General features: G+C 45.2%; 1 protein-coding gene across 2 annotated transcripts in view; it reads left to right on the top strand.

The window, feature by feature from the left end:
* atxn7 (ataxin 7) overlaps positions 1–18,327 on the top strand; it is a 28,837-nt gene extending 10,510 nt beyond the window's left edge. For both annotated transcript variants that reach the window (XM_079747837.1, XM_079747838.1), the window contains 9 exons: positions 1,592–1,696; positions 10,374–10,533; positions 11,044–11,387; positions 12,310–12,392; positions 12,839–13,119; positions 13,695–13,887; positions 14,105–14,226; positions 16,404–17,628; positions 18,057–18,327. In XM_079747837.1, the coding sequence (XP_079603963.1) occupies positions 1,592–1,696; positions 10,374–10,533; positions 11,044–11,387; positions 12,310–12,392; positions 12,839–13,119; positions 13,695–13,887; positions 14,105–14,226; positions 16,404–17,628; positions 18,057–18,074 (2,531 nt within the window). In that variant the 3' untranslated portion in view covers positions 18,075–18,327. The remainder of the gene's footprint in view (positions 1–1,591; positions 1,697–10,373; positions 10,534–11,043; positions 11,388–12,309; positions 12,393–12,838; positions 13,120–13,694; positions 13,888–14,104; positions 14,227–16,403; positions 17,629–18,056) is intronic.
* Positions 18,328–22,061: the final 3,734 nt, after the last annotated feature.

The raw sequence follows: 22,061 nt of genomic DNA, 5'->3' as shown, positions 1-22,061 counted from the left end.
GGCAGCTTCTCTTTTTTTTCAGACGAGCAAGTGGAACACTCCATGGAGAACACCGTCTGATTCAGAGTGGGTTCTGTTTGATCCTGCCACTAGAAAAAGGCATTTGCTTGTTCGGACTCTAATGTATTCCTGCTGGGAGCAGCTTATTGAAACTGAGCATACAAATAACGAATATTGCAATAACTATCCGGAAATAAGACAGGAGTGGCTAGTCTGTACTGGGCACTGCATTGTTGATACAGATAAAACACACTCAGGTTCTTCCGAACTCGAGTTTGGCATCTGCACTGTTTAATTTGGCACTGTTTATGAGCAATGATAGGTATCTTTGCATACTTCGTCTCTTTTGCAGCGAAGCAAAGCACTCAGCGATGCATGTTGGCAAAGCAATTTACCACCTAAATTCTATATTGTTCACAATCCTCTCCATAACAAGACTGCTGTCGCCGTTCCCCATGGCAATCCCCAAAAGCTGTGAAAATAAGGCTTTTTACTGCATGACAGTTGAAGTAGACTCTTGACAACTGATGTGCAATCTTAGCTAAGTAGTGGCTTGTTGATTCATCCACATCAGACGGCAAATGGCCTCCAGGCTGAGGAAACCGGCCAGGTAGGCCCTTCTTCAAGTGGCTTCATAATGGCCCTCATCACTTGTAGACTCCACCAGTAGCAAGGCTGAGACTAGAGGACCCTTGACGGTCTCGATGGAGTGTGCACTGGAGATCAACTCCAATTCTGCCCTCCACGCGTCTCTTGCCATGCCCCAGGCGATATCTCAATTAGCCTCCCTAATTTGGCGGTTCCCAGTTCTCTGGACTGCGATGAGATTTATGCTGTTTAGAAAGGAATTTCAGACAGATGATCTATCTGCACCCTGTTTGGACTGATTTAATTTGCCGTAGTGGGGCCTGCTGAGTTCATTATTCATGTATAGTTTCGATGGGGTCAGGAATGGGCCATTTATGCAGTGTGTAACTGTATCTTTTTTCCACAACAACTAATCTAAACCTGTTCTTTCTCAGAATAGCATCCAAGTGTGGATTTTGCACTTTGTTAGAAAATTCTGTCTAAGTTGGCATTAAATACACCTACATTCTTGATGACTGTGCTACATTTAGAACTGCATCCTGTCTATGTGTATGTCTGGACGTTTCTGTAGACTAGTTCAATTACTTTTGTGCAAAGGTACATGAGCATTTCCCTTTTCTTTATTCTCTTTTTTGGTACCCATAGCTCATAGGGCTTGATGATTTTAACTGTTCAAACCAGGAATCAAACTGCATATAAGAGTTCTAAGCAGAACATCATTTACGTATATATATATATATATATATATATATATATATATATATATATATATATATAATTTAATATTGGATACTGTACCCAATTGTATTTTACTATGTACTTTGCAAAGCAGTTTTTTTTCATAAACAGGCATTGAATATTGGTATGCCATGCAAAATATAAAAAATTATAAAATTATCCAAAATGCATCTTAACTTATTACATAAAAGTAAGATAATATCTTGGTTGCTGCACTAGTTTATTTACCTCATCCTGACTTCTGCCATCTCTGCTACTTCTACAGACATGCCCATATTTGGCCAGTGTCCCGCGCAGGACGACTTCTACCTGGTCATGTGCAACCACTGCAGTCAGGTAGTCAAGCCGCAGGCCTTCCAAGCACATTATGGTAAGTCTCCGGCTCTCCCTCTCTTACTCTAAAGTCGTTTCATAGTGGAGGGCATAGTGAATGGCCCATTTAACAGCCCGTAACAACAATCTCTTTTCATCAATTTGCTGGCTCAAATAGAAAACGATTGAAAGGATATCTGTATACACATGCAGTATGAATTACCTTCTAGGGATGTCCCCAAGAATCACTATTGCCATACCATCGACTTCAAGGAAACCAAAATAAAAAGTTAATTTGAAAGGCCAGTCATTCTAAAATAGAAAGTACATCATGATATCATGCTAGGAAGCAAGGCATTATGGGTATAACTACCCATTCGGAACCCCATGGAACTTAAATGAAGTGATCCTTTATTTCAGCTCTCTACAATGAATTAAATCCTTAACTGGGAGGCTCACTATAATAGAAGGCTCTTCGCATCGAATCTGTGAATAGTCATCTATTTGGTGGTCACAGATGCCTCTTCAACCTCTCTGCCGTTAACGCAAACACCATCCCTCCCTGCGATTTGATGCTGAGAGTGGTTTGAATGGTGATGGGTTTTAAAGCAAGTTCTGGGTTAAGCCATTCTGCGCTAGGCCAGGGCTGTTGTATGGGAACGTAAGACGGATGATCAGCAGAGGGGGAAGTTACAGCATGGTTCCTGGCACCTCTGGGATCCCTGCAAGAAACCTGCTTTGGGCTTCAGGGCACCAGCGGAGGTAGTTTGCACATACTCCCGGGTAACAACTCCATGTCCTTTAAGCCTGCCGCTAACCCAGTCGGCCTATTCTTCTCATCAAGGCAACCTGAGATGATAAAATTCTCACCTCCAGCCTTTGTTGTATCATGCTTACAATTCTTAAGTAAAGGGTTGGTGTCATGTGTTCTCAAAGATGTGTGTATATGGCCTCTGTTTGCATGCTTGTCTTCTGTTCATGCATTATCCAATTCCAAAGTCAGATTAGGATGGCAGGTTGTGTTTGTGTATAGGCATGTGGGTGTTTTAACTTCCCATCCTGCGGGGCCAGTTAAACTGGTTTTTTTTCACCAGTATGCCACGGAAAAGCACTCTACAACAAATAGAAAAGTGCGTAAAAAACAAATCCTAATATTCACCTTAGCAATACCCTGGCTTTTTACTATTGGGGAATTCACGTACAGCGTAAAAGCAATGGTCAATATAACTTTAAGGGGAAACCTGGCAAATATTTTTGCTAGTGACAGACATTTCAAAGCACACAATGTGTACCATTTGTTGAGTTTTGGTGGCGTGAACATCGATTGTCGTCCAAAAGCACATTTAAACCAGGGTCTCAGCGCAGAGGACCATTGCCGTATCCATCCATGTATCTAATTTAGCCGATCACATTTGTCTCTTCAACAGTTTTTTTAAGTGACGAAAATGCCACCTTTTTAAAGAAGCTGCTGTGTGAGCAGGGTTTCTTATTCGTCCCCTGTCTCTTCAACAGCGTCTTTTCAACAGTTTATAATCGTTTCATTGGGCAGGGCAGTGATAAGAAATAATATCATTACACCGGCCTTGTACTTGAATATTAATTGAATGTTTAATGTGGTAGATTGGGTTAGTTTAGCTTGCTGTTCCACTTCATTAAGACGTTATATCATTCAGCTTGCACTACCACCTGTTTTAAGGAGGAACTATTTCCAATATCGGGGAGGTTTGTACACATGGGGATGGAAGATGGTTCTTACAGCAATGGTTCTTCGAGTCTAGCATGGTTGACTCTGCTCTCCTAGGGTTATCCCTAAAACCATAATTTGGTGCCAGGTGAGCAGTCTTACTGTGCTTCGTTTTCTACAATACTGAAACTGAACTGAATACTTTTTAGCCGTAGAGGAAGTATTCAGATAAGTGAACAGCTTCCTGTGGTATTGGATGCTGAGAATCGTGAACAGGCTGGAGGCTGATCCTGTATATGTGATGGTCTTTTCTTGCCCTGTGAGTTATTATGCAGTGTCTGATTTATCTTCACTTGCACTGAAGTTGTTTTATAATGAAAAATGACCAAACGGACAGTTCTCAAGGTCAACCATGAGGGGGGGCTATACCATCACATGCCTCCCGGTGAGCCTGTCACCCAGCAGTCAAGATAAATGATACGATGGAGGCATACCTGGACAAGACCCAGGGCCCTTGTGTTATCATACATGTGATTTAGCCTGTGAACAGTGAGCCAAAAATAAGTCATCAAATAATTTCTCATGCAATTTGCCACCTTAGCACGCCCCTCTTTTGTATGGTATGATGCTGACATATGGCAGGGATGTGATTATAAAAATTACTATGCTCATTAGCGAGAAAGAAAATGTCTTCTAAATATTTTAGTTGGGATGAATCTCGCAAGTGCTAAAAAAAACATTTTACCGGCCTACATTTCGCTAGCTGCACTATACTAGGTAGCTTTGCAACACACACACACACACACACACACACACACACACACACACACACACACACACACACACACACACACACACACACACACACACACACACACACACACACACACACACACACACACACACACACGCGTACGTTTGAAAGCCCCCCCCCTACTTCTCTCTCTGTCACTTCGGGAGGACCTCCCACTGGGCTAACGCGTTGTGCAGCCACTGATGCGGTTGCCGTGGAGGTGGTCCTCATATGATTGCAGCGTGTTCATCCATGCCCATCTGTCTACTCTTGGGTGTTTCTATTTTTTTGCTTATCTCCCGTGGATGCTCCCAGCAGGGGCGGGCCGTCTGCAAGCTCTGCTGCTTCCTCTCTCTGCGATCTACATGAGAATCTAACGATAGCAGCAGTCGCTCTTTGCACTACAGTGTTGATGAATACTTTATTCTGATTGGTCAAAAACATTTATTTTCATTTTTATTTTCACCTCTTTTAACAGTTCGACATCTTTACCCTACAAATCTGACATTAACATTGGTTCTTTTCCCCTTGAAGACCTAAAATACAATGCTCAAAGCACTGTAGAATAATATCATTATTTCCGCTAATAAAGTCGATAATAAACCAATAACTTTGAACTACCTGTAATATCTAATCATCTAATCATCGTCACTGTGGTATAAGCGGAATAAACCACTCTTGGCAGTCCCCTTATTGAAAAGAATGTACTTTTACATTATTTGCCAGTAATGGGACACAGTGGTTATTCCTACACACATACACCCCACACATTCCACATCCTGAGTGCCACAAGGGAATTTAAAGTGGGGGCTAAACACAAAACCGTTTTGTTTTGAATTGGGAATATGCCTTATTACGTCAACATTTTGTCTTCGTTCATAAGATAAGACCTTAATTAAGAGAAAACTGGAGTACCATCCTATTTTGAGCAGAACGTTCTGCTCTGCTCAAAATGCAGGAGTTCTTTTCGCTACTTCTAAGTGCCTTTTAGTATACTCCTCGGGACACTGGCGGCGAGATGCATGTGGATGTGTGGAGCAATGTTTGTGCAGCGGTTGATGTTGATGGCTGCGTCCGAGAGAGGGTTAAGCTTCTCTTGACCCATGACGTATAACGCTGTGGTGTGTTGCACATTTCATATACAACATTGCTCATTATAACACTTGTATACAATGGCCGCAGGCTACAAAGTATCACAATGGTATCACAAAGTTGACGTGGGGATAACCATGGGGATACCCCGCCCCCACACCTTCCTAGAACTCTCCGCACAAAACTTTTTTTTATAGCGTTTGAATATGAGCTGAAACCGGGGGTTCCCTTACGCTCCGTGCAGCCTCTATGAGCCTGTATGTATGAGTGGTGTTTCCTAAAATAGGCGCCACACACGCCACAATGAGGTTTCAGACTGGTTTATATTTAACCAGCCAGACTGGTATTGTATTGTATCCTTTACTAGGGAGCCGCTTTTTCTGTTCACTGTCCATCTCGCTCGCTCTCTGCCGCTTGAAGCTAGGAATTCCCCTTTAGCACCGACCAAGCTGCATGTTGAAATTGGATGAAGAGGCTCCTCCTTTTTTTTAATGACTTTTCCTCACTATTTGTATTCATTTTATATGGAGGGCACAAGACACCAGTGCATTGTGGCCCTGTCCTGGTGTGACCACATGGTGTGAGGTTGTGTGCGGGTTCTGCTGCTAAGGAGAGGGTAGACAGAGGGCTGCATATGTCAAATGAGGAGGTTGAAACTAAAAGACTTGGGTAGGATTAATGGTCTGATATCGCCCTTGTGAAAGGAGTGTGTGTGCTTGTGTGGCCCCTCGTTATTTCGGTAGCATCACAGTTGCCTGCTTGTCTGCAGCTCACCTGCTGAGACGGTGCTGTAGCCTGACAGCTCAGCGTGTGCTGTAACTAGGCCTGTGTCACCGTGCTACTCTTCACACAACCAAACGTGTTCTCTCTGTGGAGGGCTTAGATTCTGATCATCTTCATATACATGCCGTGACAAAAGGCTCTTTTATGGCTCTTCTGGTATCATTTGATTGGTGTCTGTGTGTGTTCTTCAACTGAGGGGTCATGTGGACCTTCTTGTTGGCTATTCCGTCTTTGTCATCCTCACTCCGTCTGTCTTGTGATCTCTCTCTCTCTCTCTCTCTCTCTTTCTCTGCCTTCTCCTTCACTCACTCACTCCACTCATGTTCCGACCTTGGAAATGTAGTGGTGTCTGAATTCAAAGGGAGATGTGTAGCTACTATATAGAAAGGGCAGAGATAGAATTGTCTGTGGCTGATATTTGATATTATGCTGCTAGACCCGTTTGGTTTCAACATTGATGTCTTTTCCCTATATGTTATAATTGTCTTTTGTTTCTATTTTTTATCTTCAACAGAATGTGAGACTTGCGTATGACAATGACAAATGTATTTGAATCAGTCTGAGAGACTCGTCCTCGCCTCTACCCCTGTCCCTGTCATAATTTAGCTCACTAGATCACTTGTGGTGTATGGGAGTAGCTCATTTGGGCGGAACACTCTGGTCATCAGCTGACGGCTAACGCGCACGTACACTGATCCATCTGAAAACACACACTCTGGGAAGTTAAGTGTGCTGAGCAGAATGTTGCCCACAATTACCACCTGCATTGGTTCGGCTCTGTATTGTATGTAACCTACACAATGGTTTAAGATACCTGATGTACTCCCGGGGGCAGTGGCGCAAAAAGTGGGTATGCCCTATATGCGGCGCATAGGGGCGCCGCACCAGAGGGGGCGCCAAAGCGATGGAGGTAAAATGATTTTGAGTCGGCATTTTCTGTATTTAACAGCGTTTGTGTAAATTATATGATGATCAATAACAGAGGCACGTCACTGATTAGACCCAAAATAGAAAAAGAAAGATTGGGAAGGAGAAAGAGTGCGCAGGGATGAAAGAAAGCTTTTCAAAGTGGTTGAAAGACAGTAGGTAAGTTATGACAGTGTATTAAGAGGTTAGCTAAATCTACTACTAGTAAAACGACAGGTTACTGTTGTCTTGCAACTGTGTACTGATCAGAATTGAGCCTTCAATATAACAGATCATGACAAGAAAAATAAAGGAACTTGTTTGTGCTTGTTTTGTTTTGCTTTTGTTCTTTTATGTAAATAGACCCAGTAAAACCGGAGTTATAAAGTTGATACAAAAATATTATTTTCCCGTGATAATAAAAGTATGATGAATCGAATGTGGCGGCCATTAGCCTACATAGGTAAGGGATAAGTTAAGGGGGTCACAGCCATAACTGGGGTCACAGTTAAGGGGGTCGTCGACCCTCCGCTCCGCGTCGGGCCGAACAACGCCCCTTAACAGTGGTATAATGAGCATATACCACAGCCTGTCCTGAGTTATTGCTGAAATATAATTTTTAAACTCAGTTTTTACTTTTTTTTTTGGTTTTGGGTCCAACATGTTCATAACGTATGTATCCACAATAATTATATCAACTAAAATTAAAAAATCATTTTTTTTTATGTGGTTTGGACTGCTGTATTTTTGAAACCTCCTAAACACAAAGTTCATATCATTCAGGTGTGAGGACGGAGAGAAAGCAGAGAAGAAGAGAGAGAAAGAATCAGGACAGACCGGGGAAGGCGACAGGTTGGTCTAATATTAGGTGGAAGTGTAGGAACAGCCACTTGATACCAAGTGATTCATTTCTAAATATTGAAAAATTGCATTAGCAAGATGTATAATTTATTCAAAGCTATTAAATAATGCTTGTTTGACAATATGACTTAGTGGAGAAGAACACAGGCAAGGGGTGAGGGAGACAGACAAGAGGTCGGTGATGGCATCTGCTATAGAGGAGACCAGTGATGACATCAGGTAGGAACAATTAAGCTAGTGAGGACACAAAAACCTAAATGCCCATGGTTTTAGTTTCTGCTGACCAACCTTTTCGCTGTGTCCTTTTCGGAAAATTAGTGCAGGCAGACATGGCGAGTCAATCACCACTGAGGAGAATGTTGAGCAGAGAGTTGAAGATGCGGGAGAGGAACAGAGAGGTGAAGATGAGGGAGAGGAACAGAGAGGTCCAGATGACAATGAAGAGGAACAGGAACAGAGAGGTGCAGAGGTTAAGGCTGGGGCAAGGGGCAACTCAGAAGATCCATCTGAATGGCCTTCACCACATGAAATGGGGGACTCATTGAGGCAGTACATGGTTAAGAATGGCCCACAGAAATGTCCTGATGGGCCATATCCAAGATCAGATTAAAGTAAAAGGTGTTTTACCAAAGCATACTCTTTTCGTGTACTGTCAAATGGAGAGAAAGTGGAGCGGGATTGGTTACTGTACTCCAAAAGTTCAAACAGAGTCTATTGTTTTGCATGTAAGATTTTTGGTGAAGCTAAAGTTGCTGACACGCGCCTTGTGGTGGGGTATAATAACTGGCAGTGTCTTTCCAAAACACTGAAGCACCATGAAACAAGTGGTTATCACATAAAGGCTTATCTGATGTGGAAAGAATTGGCATCCCGCTTACGCCTAGGTAGAACGATTGATAGTGAATTGCAGAGAGCCATGGCCACTGAAAAGGCACACTGGAGAAGTGTGTTGAATCGAGTGATCGACTGCATACTCTTCCTTGCAGAAAGAAACCTGCCACTGAGGGGGAAAAATTCACAGTTAGGAAATCCTAGAAATGGAAATTTTCTGGGTATCCTTGAGCTCATAGCACGGTATGATGTTACACTGGCAGAGCATCTTAGAAAGGCTGCCTCTAAAAAAACCACTGGATATCTGACCTGGTGCACTCAAAACGATTTTTTAGATTCAATATCAGAGTGTGTTTTAGGTAAAATTTGAGCCCAGATCAAAGCCTCCAAGTACTTTGCAGTGGAATTGGACTGCACACCCGATATTTCAAAGCAAGAGCAGGCCTCAGTTATCATACGGTATGTTCATACAGATGAGAAGAAGCAGGTCTACATTGCTCAATCTTTCGTGGGGTTCACTGCTGTGAAGGACACAACTGGGAAAGGCCTCACGGATACACTGACAGGGGTGCTGGATAGTCTGGGGTTGGAGTTGGCTAATTGTAGGGGGCAAAGTTACGACAATGGTGCTAATATGAGGGGAATACACAAGGGTGTCCAAGCTTTAATACAACAGAGATGTCCAGAAGCTCTGCTATGTGTCTGCATACCCCCCAGAAAGTAGGCAGTTGCGGCCCTGCCCGGGGGGATTGTATAGTGCTCCCGGTGTCATATGTTTGCATGATGCTGGTATTCTGTATCTGACATCTGATTGTCATGCTTTAAATCCTAAAGCAGGGAGCATTCGAAAAGAGTGGAACCATACCGCAAAACTTAATTGTATTACCAGTTCATACAATAAATGGTTATATCTATGACATGAGTTATTCATGACGTAAATGAACCTTAGGCAGGAAGTTATATTTGCAGTAGTTTGAATTTCAAAGTTGGCGTCCTAATGCGTTTTATTTAAATAGCTTAAAAGTGATTAACTACAAAAAATTACCCAATTTGTTGATGGTACAAATTAGGTAATGGATGGTAATTTCTGCCGCTAGAGGTCCCTTAATCTAAATACAACAAAAAACGTATTTTGATGACGTCATGAAGTAGCGTGGGAACATGGGAGTGGTTTTCTTCACCACCATTGCAGATCAAAATTGATGTGACTCGATGTGAAATCAATTATGGTCATGCCAAAATGACCTGCACAATGTGTGGGAAACACTGCATTTGCTTTGTGGCTGCCATGAGCCATCATATCAAATCATGATGACAAGGACCATTATCGTATAAAAAAAGTATAGATTTTTGCGGGTTTGAACATTGTTGAAAAGAATTTGGTTAATGTGAGTACACAACTCAACAAAATCAATTATAAAGGTCTAGTCATTTTTAGATATCTTAATGCAGAAATGTGTAACAGCGTGGTGAACTGTGTACATTATAATGATGATCTGAGGAAGCATGGCTCCACCACAAGCCTTGGAGCTCCTGAGGCCATTAGGGCTTTTGTCCAATTGTTGTTTTATGAGCGGATGTAAACAAGTGAATCCTTTCAAATGAATCTCCTTGTTGACTTGTTGGTTCACTTGTTCATTAATGTGAAATGATTATTCAAATCTTGCTATGGTGTGCAGGGTCAACATGCTGAATGCCGGCTTGTCGCCCCAGAGTAGGTCACCCCGTTCCTGCCAAGCGGCCTGGTCCCCACTGCTTCAACTCTGGTCGTGCCCTCTCTTGCAGAGAGAAGACACAGCTTGGTCAGCAAGCCCACTCCCATCCTGGTGCGGCCCTCTGCGGTGGGCCCCAGCGACTCCTCCTCCAACTTCAAACTCCTTAAAGCAGCCAGAGAAAAGAGAAAACCCCCCTTCATACCATTCAGGGAGCTGCAGCCAGACAAGATGTAAGTCTGACTTCAGGAGCATTATGTGTTCACATGCGCCCACAAAAGATTGTTGAAAGTTGGGGCTGGAGTTTGATCCCCAATGTCCGCAGCCTACATGTAGGCAAACTAGGCATCCTTGAATAAGATCCAAATCCCTAGCTTATCCTTGTTGTGTTGTAGTGAACTGGAAGTCACTTTAGCACAAAGCATCTGCTAAATGGTCAATTAACCGTGAGGCCTGTAAATTAATGCTTAAAAGTGCATGTGACATTTACTAACTCATTGGCATTATTCATTCTGGATAATACTTCACTTCTTCTTCTAATACCGACTGATTACGTACAAGATAATCCATCAAACGGAGCCCAGTGTCGGTTGAAAACGATGGTTGATATTTAAAAGACCTTACCAATTATTCAGACCATTGATTCTGCTCATGCCCCATATGTATCCGCCTTTTGCTGGTTAACGCATCCCTCTGACATTTCTCTGGCTCTTTCCTGTTTTTTTTCCCTCCTTCTCATCTAGACTTACTGCAGCCGTCAAGGTTGAGAAGATCCACCTGAAGGTCGACCCATCGGCCAAGCTACCCCAGGCCCCCTCTGCCATGGCCACCGCCTCCACCACCACCTCCTCCTCCTCCTCCTCCTCTGGCACCACTGTGAGCTCCAATACCGCAACGGTCACCTCCTCATCCTCCTCCTCGTCATCGGCCCTCAAGCCAGGCCTTAGCTCGCCCTCCATACCAAAGCCCCCCTTGCTGGCCCCCGGGCAGATCCCGAATGGCAAGGGCCACACGTCTGTCCTGTCGGAGAAGAAGCAGGAGAGCAGCAATGCCAGTAGCAGACGACACCTTTACAAAAGATTGTCAGGTCGGTGTCTTCTGCTCGCACACACATCAGCATCATGTCTGAATGTTTGTTTTTTTTTAAAGACCCAATGTAGAGATGTTTGTACATTAGGTCCAATGTGTCTGTCTTTTAATCTGCAAACAACTGATAGCGCTTCCATTCCCGTCGTCTGATAAAACATTAAATAAGTTTAAAGACCAAAAGAACACGGTATAGCCACAGTAGACTATGCAATGAGAATAAATAGGTAAAATACACAATGTCTCAATTTAATAATCTGTGTCTGGATTAGAACGATTCCATGAATGCCCTCATTCATTTATGTATGGAATATCTTGGGTTTTAATGGCTGTAAAATTTTATGATACATTTTCTAACATGCAGAATAGATGAGTGTGAGTAAGCAGAATATTATCAGTGTGCATTAGACAAGACTCAATGCTCCATATGTCAGTAGTTGCACAGATATCTTCATAGACAACTCTTGCTTTCGTAGAGCTGTATATTTATGCATTTTATTTAAATGCAGAAATGTGATGCAGGGATATGGGGAGATGGATTGAGATCAGGAGGGTATGGGGACAGTTTGCATAGCGTTAATTTCTGTAGAGACTTTTTTTCTATTTGTGCTTTTGAAATGATGGTCTCAGGACAAAGCTTCAATGACTTTTTGATTTTGAGATACCTAACCCATGAGGATCTACAGATGCCTTCATTTTAGGAGCATGGAAGCACAGATTATAAACCTTTTAGGTTAATTAAATGATTGTCAATGAGTTAACAGTTTTACAGAAATGTATGAACACAATTTAGTGTCTAAAATAATATGCTTTAATTAAATTAATGCAATACAATTTTGGATGATTTTCTTTTTACTAATTTCTAATAGAATTGTTGACATAGAATGATGTTTATTTTGTTTCTCTTCTCATCAACCTTTCAGACCGAGAGTTCAATCCAGATATTCATTGTGGTGTTATGGACATGACCGCCCGGAAACCATGCACAAGGTCACTTACATGCAAGGTACTGGGATGCTTCTTTTGTTCAACTGGGAAAATCATTCTTCCCAGATCCCTGTATAGGATCCTCACATTTTCATTGAAGGAACTGTTACATTGACCTCCTTCGGCCTGTTTAAAAGTCGTATTATTTTTATACGTCTAGAAAGATTGGGAATTCCTGCATACATAGGGTTGAGTGTGATCATTTTGTCTGGAATTTACGCCCTTCTTTAAAGTTGTAAATTAACCTAAAAAACTGAGGTTCTACATAATACTTCAGGGTCAATACATACACAACATTTTTGCTCTGATGATAGCCATCCTTCAATCACAGACTAAGATTTTGCTCCAAAGTAGTTACAAACTCAATAGAATGAAATCTATTGGAGTGGAAGCGATGGGGGTGGGGGGGCGTATGATATCAGCATCCTCAGGTGTGACACCCCCCCCCCCCCCCAACCCATCCAGACACATTCCTTAAGCCAGCGGAGAGCGGTGACCGGGCGCAGGAAACGCTTCGACACGCTGCTGGCGGAGCACAAGAACAGGGCCAGGGACCGGGAGAGGGAGCTCCACCACCCCCACTCCCAGCAGACTCCCCCTCTCAGGGAACCCCACCCGTCCTCGCGCCTCCCCGCCCCCACCACCCACGAACCCCACCAGGCGGTCCACGGCAACGGCCCCGCTGTCGCTGAGGTCGTCATCAAGTCTCCTGCCAAGCCCCGCCCCTACAACTCTGGTCTCCCCCGGTACGTGGCTCAGGCCCCCTCCGGGTGCATGGTGAACGCAGGGCTCCAGATTCAATGTTTTACTGGGCAGCACTGGGGCCTCCAACTTTAGGAGTTAGGAGCACCAGCAAAACGTTAGAGGCACCCGCCAAGTTTTAAGGAGCTCCAGTGATTCATCAAAATCATATCTATAAAAGTACAAAAAAAATCTGTTAAGGTTTTTCATTTTTAATTACAAGTTAGGTAGAGAAAATAATTAGTATGCTAAATAATTGAAAAACAGCCATCAAAATGAATACTCAACATTTCCTTTTTTATTTGGCAAGTAAGCCTACTGACTTAAAATACAATTACAGAAATCATTAAATACTTAATCTTAATACTTAAATACTTAATTAATACTTAATCTACCATGCAAGAAATACAATACAAATACAAGTAAATCAATAGTACACAAACTGAGTATAATAACCAGCTGGTGTACATTGAAAGGGATAGGTAAAGGTGCATTAAAAAAAAAATATATATATATATATATATATGCGCATCTACTCACTTCAGGTGCTCATTATATTCCTTCTAACAAACCTTTTCAGACTGAACAGTAGCCATGGAGCCGGGGTTCCCCCCGGGGAGCCCGCGGTGGTCCATGACTCCCCCCATCAGCCGCCAAGTGCCCCGGACGGCGTGTCCCGCCCCTCAAGCGACGAGGGCGAGAACGAGGTTGGCGAGGAGAACGCCGACCGACTGGACTGTCACTATTCAGGTTCCCACCCTCGACCGGCGGCTGTAAGTCCACACACCCGGCCCCCCGCTGCACACTACGCCTGCTCCATTTGGCTCGCAGCGCTTTCATTTCGTTCTTTCTCAACTGAGGGGAAACTTGTTCTGTGTTGTTCTGATCACTCTCCGCTGTAGATATGTGAATCCAAATAGTTTCCTTATGTAGTTGTCTGAATGAAATGTCATAGAGGTCTCTGACCTCCCAGTTTTTCTCTGTTCCCAGTATTGTACTTTTGGAAGTCGGCTGTTTGGCAGAGGCTCCCACACGTTTGACCGGCGCTGGGACCGCATGCGTTGTGCTTTGACTGCCATGATGGACAGGCACGTCAACTCGCAAATGTGGAAGTGAGTATATTGGACCGGTGCGTGAGCTATGTAACATTTCCACTGCAGCCAAATCTCTTTTAGTTCTATGTGATCTCCCACATCTGAGGTAAGTACACTGTCTTTAGTATCTGCAAGCCCTTGTTTTATTGGCTCTGGCAGATGGTCTGGCCCCCTTCCCGTTCTAACAGGTTTACTGGCCCAGGTCGTGTCAATCACAGGCATTAATCTAAGATGGGGCAGGTTTGATACATGGTTGGGAGGAGCACCTTTAAGGCAATTTCAACATTAAACAACAAAGACGCTCGCCACAGTTTGGGATGGTCGGTTGGATCTGCTATCGCGACTGTAATAAACAAAGTGGAAGGTATATCTTCTCTGAAAGAAAAAACATTCTACTGCAGTGGCTTTTGTTGATTAGAAAGATGTGTCTGCCGTACTTCTGAAAGGATCAAGGTCAAAATACTAACTCAGCATTACGCGTTGCATTGCTGTGCATATCGTCCAGAGGCATTTTGGTCTGCAGCCATTGAATACCCCTCTTGCGAATCTAAATAAACTGAGAGGTTTTAGACTAATTCAAATGTAGTCAAATTTGTCCAACAATGTCAGGCTATATGTCTACAACTCAGACCCTGACATTTTCTTCAATATGGATATGTCATCTGTATAAGTATTCCCGCAAATCAGACTTCCCAAATCAGATGGCCAACTAGCTGAAATCATGGTAAATGGGATGGGGTGTTTCAACCAATCATGTTGCTTAATTGGCTATTAACGGCAAACACATAATCAGCCAGGAGTATTTTACTGTTAAGTGTCGGTGAAGGTAGACATACACTTATCAAAATCCCCTGCAGAATGCTTCATCCACCTGCCCAAATCAGTTTCTCTTCAGTAGAATATCTCGGTGACAAAACTGGAAACAAGGTTGTAACGTCTCCCATTGCAGTGTTTGGTTTCTGGCCAGACTCTGTACTGTCTTCCCCAGAGGTTTTGCTGTAACAAAGCAGGGACCGCTGGATGGGAGAGAAGTGTGGCAGTGACGGTCCTGGTATTTGACTAGGGTTAAGCACCGAAACTCTGTTCCAGTAGGGCACCGGTTCCGACGTAAACAGTAGTAACGAGATCGAATAAGAACGCACATTTCGGTGCCTCATAACGGTGCCTGACTATTTTTAACGCCCCCTGCCCCGCCCCCATGGTGTTGCGGTATCAACTTGTGTTAGTGCTGGGCGGTATACCGGTTCACACCGAATAACGGTGTGTATTTTCGTTATTATAGGATTTTTTTATATACCGGTGTATTTGATTGGACAACGTTCGGAACGCTGCACTGCACGATACTGTTTCAGACGGGCCCCTTTTCAATGCGCTTCTAAACACGCATGGTACGACTACGACTTTCTTTATAGGTCCATGACTGCGAGGCGTCGTATGTCAGGCCAATTGGTAAAAGAGTGTGTCACGGCTTTCAAACATATAAACCATAAAGCCTATGGGCGCCTCGGGACGGCCGTGTCAACGCGCTGCGCCATCACTTACTTGATGTTGTTTTGATTGAAGATCGGCAGGTTGTAGTGCGTGCGTGCGTGCATTGCGTGTGTGTGTCGCGAGCGTATGTGACTTCAAAGTAACAAACAAACTCAAAGCCGATGCATGCATCCAAAACTATCTGTTCAAAACCAAATAAACAAATCAAAAAGCGAGTCGCTTATTCGCTTCAAATACTTTCTTTTCTTTTCAAAACTTGGGAATTAAAACAGCGCGGTACCGAGCGGTTGAAAACAATGTTGCCGTCTCCTGTGGCTGCCTTGCGCAACTGCGTTATATTACTTAATATGAATTTGGCAGTAAGGTTGCGCCATGCACGCAAGTGTAAACGCGAGCAGCATAGCTGCGTGCCTGCCTGCTTTCAGCGAGTAATTATTATTATTTGTAATTGCCAACCGTAAATCTTGGATATCAAGTAGGCTAGCAAACACCGTTGCCATTCAACAGCATGTGTGACAACGTGTGCTATGTCCTAAACTTCAACTCCGTGTCCGCTGACTTTCTGCTTAATGGGAAAGTAGTACCGGTTCGAGAACTGTTTTAGCACCGGAACCGTTTAAAAAGTAAAGAGTAGGCACCGGTATCGGATGAAACCAAAACGATACCCAATCCTATATTTGACGTGGCTTCCTGATTTGTTCCAGGAAAATCCCAATGGCCTTGGAGAACTCCTCTTCCTCTTCCTCCGTCACACCCGCCCACAGGACAAGCACAAACTCCCACGGTAGCACCTCCTCCCCGGGCTTCCTGAGCCCCACTGGCACGCAGCCGCCCTACGGCCAGTCGTACGAGGGCCGGCCGGCGCTCTCCTACGGCACGGCGCCCAACGCCCGCGCCTCGCCACAGGGCGGGGCTGACCACCCGGCCTACGGCGCCACGCAGGCCCGGCAAGTGTCTTCGTCGCCGCAGATGCCTTCAGCCCACTCCTCCTCCCCCCTGGCGCCTCCCCCCGTCTCAGGCCGGGCGTTCAAGTCCCGATCGTCCTCTTCCTCTGGCGGCGGCGGCGGCACAGGCAAGGCGGCGTCCTTCAGGCCCCGGGAGAGCTCGTCAGGCTCCTCCTCCACGCCGGTCACGCCCAGCTCCCTGAGCGGGGCCGCGGGCGGGGCCGGGGGGATCAACAGCACCAGTAGCAACGCTAGCTTCAGCTCGGGGAAGAAGAGGAAGAACAGCTCCTTCCTCGCCTCGTCCCACGGCCCCGCCTCCGACTCCCCCTCGTCGAACGCCAACTCCTCCTCCTCCTCCTCCTCCTCCTCCTCTGCCGCCGCCTCCTTCAAGAAGAACTGTGGCAGCGCCGCGGGCAGCTCAGGTAGCACCCACCACCACGGCTCGCCGGCGCTCTCCTCCGCCGCCACGCACAGCGGCGTCCACAGCATGGGACTGAACTGTGGCCCCACGGTGCGCACCAACTCCCTCAGCCTGAAGGCGGAGCCCAGCGGGGGGCCCGCCGGAGGCTCCTCCTCGGGGCCCTCGCCGCGGGGCCCCCCGTCGGGCAGCCCCGCCGAGTCCATCAAGCGCATGAGCGTGGTGATGAACAGCAGCGACTCGACGCTGTCGCTGGGCCCCTTCGTCCACCACCACCACCACCACCACAACCACCACCACCACCACCAGCACCAGTCCTCTTCGGAGCACCACGCCGGGTTCGGCCACCACGCGTCCGACGGCCGCCTGGACGGCAAGAAGCGCAAGAGCTCCCCAGCCGGCGGGGGTGGAGGCGGCGGGCTGGGCGTTCCCGGAGGTGGAGGCCCGGGGGGAGGCCCGGGTAGACCCAAGGTGGCCAAGTCGCCCTCCATTAACAACATCCACGGGAAGCACGGCCGCAGCGTGGCGGGCGGCCCGGGGCTGCCCAACAACTCTCACCTCCACCAGGTGGGTTCCTCTGCTGCACTAGCACCAGACTGCTGGGGTTCCTACTGCAGTTGGAGCTCGCAGTGTTATAGGTTAATAGATTAATGTTTTGGTCCTCGGGCACACTGGGGCTTAAATATGTCCTTTATTGGCCCAAGGAGTGCGTTCAGTTTTTGAATATTGCAATTATGTCAAACGGCATGTATTTCTGTATTGCTTTATGGCCCAATTCGACAATCTTGAGATTATGGCAAGGGATTAACTCTTCAGTGGCCAGAACTTTATCATCATCAGCGCTCCTTTTTTTAGTTTGCAGAAAACAGTCAGCACACAACACGCCAATCCCAGTCAGGATTTCTCCCTTTCCAATATCTGAGGGTCAAAATAAGGAAAGAATGTCTTAACTTTGTCGTAACTTTTCCCATCTCCTTCTTCCTCCTCTTCCTCAGCCGAAGGCTCGCCCCTGACAGCGGTGCCCGGGTTCTACGTGTGGAACCGGCAGGCGGAGGGGGCGGAGTCCAGAGCCGTCGGCGCTCAGACTGCACGAGGCCTTCTAAAAGACAAGTAAACAAGCGGAACCCAAACGACTTCCCTCCTCCCCCCGCGAGTCTCATACTTCTACCTTCAGCTTCCCACAATCCTCAGGGTGGAGATGACGGAGAGACCGGTGACGTTAACGCAAACCTCAACATTGGCACGGCCATTTAGTGAACACACCAGTTCTCCCAAAGCCATGTGCGTTGGGGTTTGGGGAGGGGGAGGGAGGGCGGGGGGGGGGGGGGCGGGAAAGGAGCTGGGGAGGAAGAGGAGGAGGAGGAGGAGGAGGAGGAGGAGGAGGGCAGGGTCACCTCCTGCCAGCCATTTCAGTGTTGTCACAGTGCCCTGAGAAGGTCTTCCGCGCCGGGAGCAGCGGCCTCCTCTGGGCCTCTCTTCAGCGCCCCCCCCCCCCCCCCCCCCCCCCAGTTGGACTTCAGGTTAGGGGGGCCGCTGGCGGACGGGAGTGCTGTGAGGCGCGGGGCGGGGCCGCAAGGGAGCCGGCGGGGCCGAATTGCTTCCGTATTTAAAGTGTGAACGCGTGCGCCTGCGTGAATGTGTGGGGGTGTGCGCACACTCTTGACTGTTTAGTGACAGTTTTTACGCTGGTCAGATATTTTACTGGACTACTGGAAATATCCAACTATGAACACCCACATCGCCTGATCTCAGAAGCCTTCGAAGGAGAGGGAGCAGGGGCCCCGCGGCGGAGAGCGCTGTGGCGCGGGCTGCGCTCTGGACCACCGGCCCAGGAACCCCCAGACCTTTTCTGTTTCTGTTCTGAGGGACACCTCGAGTCACCTTTGACGCTACGCAGAGTTCAGCCACGGGCGAGATGGTAGGGGCGGTGGTTTGAGGCGACCCTTTTTTGTTATTCAAAAAATAATTATGCAAGTGTGACCTGGTTTCATGTTTTCTTACTTTTTTTTTTTTTTTTCTTTTACACAGATCTACAAAGAGTCTTTGTAGGTGTGTGACAAAGACAGATAATTGTGCATGCAAATGTCAAAGAGGACACCTGATGTGCCCGTTCAAATGTATTCTCTATCAGGGGAAAAGCTTGGATTCAAGGACTCTGTTATTTGGTCTGCTAATGGCTGGAATGGGAGCAGAATCGCGACACCCTTTCTTGAACTCTGAATAGCACTAAATGTAGTTGCTTCACAGGCAGCGCATCTTCCCAACAATATCAGTTTGCATTGGTACCCCTTCTCCCTTTTTCTTTTGTTTCTCAAAAGGTGGGCAACCTTGTGCCGGTGGTGGTGGTCTGTGTGGGAATCCCAACTACAAAATCAGTGGCTTCCTCAAACGTGAACACGTTGTTCACAGTAGATGGTCGATTTATGTATGTATGTATATAGCGTGGGGTTTGGACATTGTCGCCAAACTACTTTTTTGTTAATAAACACTGAGTGTTGTGGTGATTTGGTAGAAGCCCCTGTAGCAACAGAAATGTGTACAAAGGATTGGCCGTGTCGGCTTGTCTTCCTATTGCGGTCGCACTCAGCTGAGCAGTGTCGATTCACTTCTTCACTGATCATCAATAACACTAACACTTCTCCTTGGTGCCGGCGTGCCCAGTCTGTAGCCTGGTCTATTAGATTTATCAACAAACATGAGTATGGTTCAAAAGGTAAAATGGGGGAAAAGTCTGCCTGAATTCATAGTTAATACAATTTATATCTTGTATTTAAGACCTCTGGCTGCAGGATTACAAAGTCAAACCCGGTCTGCTCTCGTTGACTAAAATACACCATGAGTCTCTCATTAGTTGTTGGCTTTGCTGAAAAGGAAAACTAAACTGGGAATCATTTGATGTCTTTTTTGATGTCTCAAAATGGAGCCATCAATGGTCTGGGGCCTATATCATAACCCTGATGTAGAGTTTAATTGATGTATACGTTAGGCCTGGTTTAAAGAGCAATGGCTGCCCACTTTAGATCTGCCAGCAGGTCTGTAAACATTAGACTGTAGACTTCTCACCTTCAATTTTCCAAAACATGTAGAACATTATTTCTAGATCCAAAAAAAGCATTTCTTTGAGGAAACAATTGTACCGAGGCTCCTAAAAATGACGCAATTCTAAAAGCCATAGGGTGTTTACCACCTAGCCACACACCGTTGCAAGATTGTCCACCTTTGTAACCACTAATCGTTTGGCTACTGATCTGTTCTTCTTTATGATGCTGTTGGAAACTCGACCGTTCTCCAGCCAGGCTTTAAATAGGCTAGTCGAAACGGAGCCTAAATATGTCGATATTCCCCGTTCGTGACAGGATGCAACGTGTTGGCAGTGTTAAAACGAGGCTGTGGAGGAAGGGGGATTCATTGAGATGGCTTCACAGGGTGGTTGTTGAAACGGTCGGGTAAAGCTGGTTTCATCCGTCGTCCACTGATGTCAGATAGCATTGTGAGCAGATGAAACAATTTTCTTTTTCAATCTTAGCTTTTTTTTCGTAGCCGATGTATCAAAACAAGTATTGAAGTATCCCTATTTGAGAATACATATTTTGTTAACAAATTGTACATATTGAAATATGTATTTTTGCACAATATTTGTCATTTTTCGTACACATGGACGATTTTTTGGTACAACGGAAAGCCCTTATTTATTGAGTAAGCAAGAATAAAGTTGATGAGGACTTGCTCATTCGAACTGGTTCACTGCCAAAATGCAATACGCCTACCAAGCCGAAGCATCTCATGAATCATGTACTGGGATCCTCTCAAGGGACAACGGGTGAAGTGTGGCCACTGTAGCATGTGTCTGTATGACCAGGAAACCTTTATTATTGTTCAAGGTCTCATTCACATGTGCTTTTAGCTGTAGGGGTTGTTTCTTTTTAGATGTTGCCTATGAATCAACGTAACAAACGGAAAGAAAGAGAGACTTGTGGCACAATAAGCCTGTGATTCTTAAACGCCCTGCAGGCCTGAGACCAATTTTGCTAACACTTTAAATAAAAATCAGTTTTAAGACTGAAGACCTTAAACCTCATTTCATGATTTGAAACCCTGATGATTTGACTGGCTTGGTATCATTCGAATGTGAGTAGTGTATGCAAATTAACAATGGTTAACTTTCCATGCTGCATATTTGCCAGCAAAGATCTGGGTGCAGGCAACATGGAGGAAATAAACCATTGTTCAGCTGCATATTGTCCCCATATTCTAATGATAGAGAGCCGGTTGATCAATCTGCATAGTAGTCGTTCAAGCAATCATAATTTCAAGGCAGGACAACACTACGGAAAAAAACATTGCTTGAGTCGTTGTTGCCAAACAAGTCATTTGAATCACAGCTTTTAAAGGACATTGTTTGCAGCTTTTTAAAAGATAATATTGACATGAGAAAGTGCCTGAATATGTCTCACCCTGACTGTTTAAAAGGACAGTATTTATTTGGGGTTAAATGTAACTTACTTGAATGTTCAGTGTTTAGGAGCTCGCTTATAAAAAGATCTGCCTAGTGAACCCTAAACATGATCAAACCAGAGTTTGTCAGTCGCCCTGTATGAAAACACTCAACATCAATTTTTGAATTATCAAACTTTTCCAGAGAACTCTTCAAATGACTTCCTTTGAGCCTGATCCTGCAGTTTAAGCCACTCTAGTTTGTAAGGATTCTTAAGTGAGCGTTCAAGTACGTATTGTTTCCAGTATATGGAAACGGCAATGAGGTTTTAGTTTTTTTATAACATCCAACACCATAGACTTGGAATGTGAAAGTGAGGATACGGCTTACTTTTGGAAGGAAAGTCTCCATCATTCATTTGTAAAAGCGTGGGTTTTTTGTATACTTTATCAATTTGATCAGCTGGACTTTTATGTATTGGCTGCTATGTAATTCATGAACAAAATGATAGGCTAGAATTACTTAATATTTAAATAAGATTGTATAGTCTATTTGTTTTGTAACA

This window comes from Pollachius pollachius (genome assembly GCF_949987615.1).
Source record: "Pollachius pollachius genome assembly, chromosome: 12".
Taxonomy (NCBI): domain Eukaryota; kingdom Metazoa; phylum Chordata; class Actinopteri; order Gadiformes; family Gadidae; genus Pollachius; species Pollachius pollachius.
This window is presented reverse-complemented; position numbering and strand designations above follow the sequence as displayed.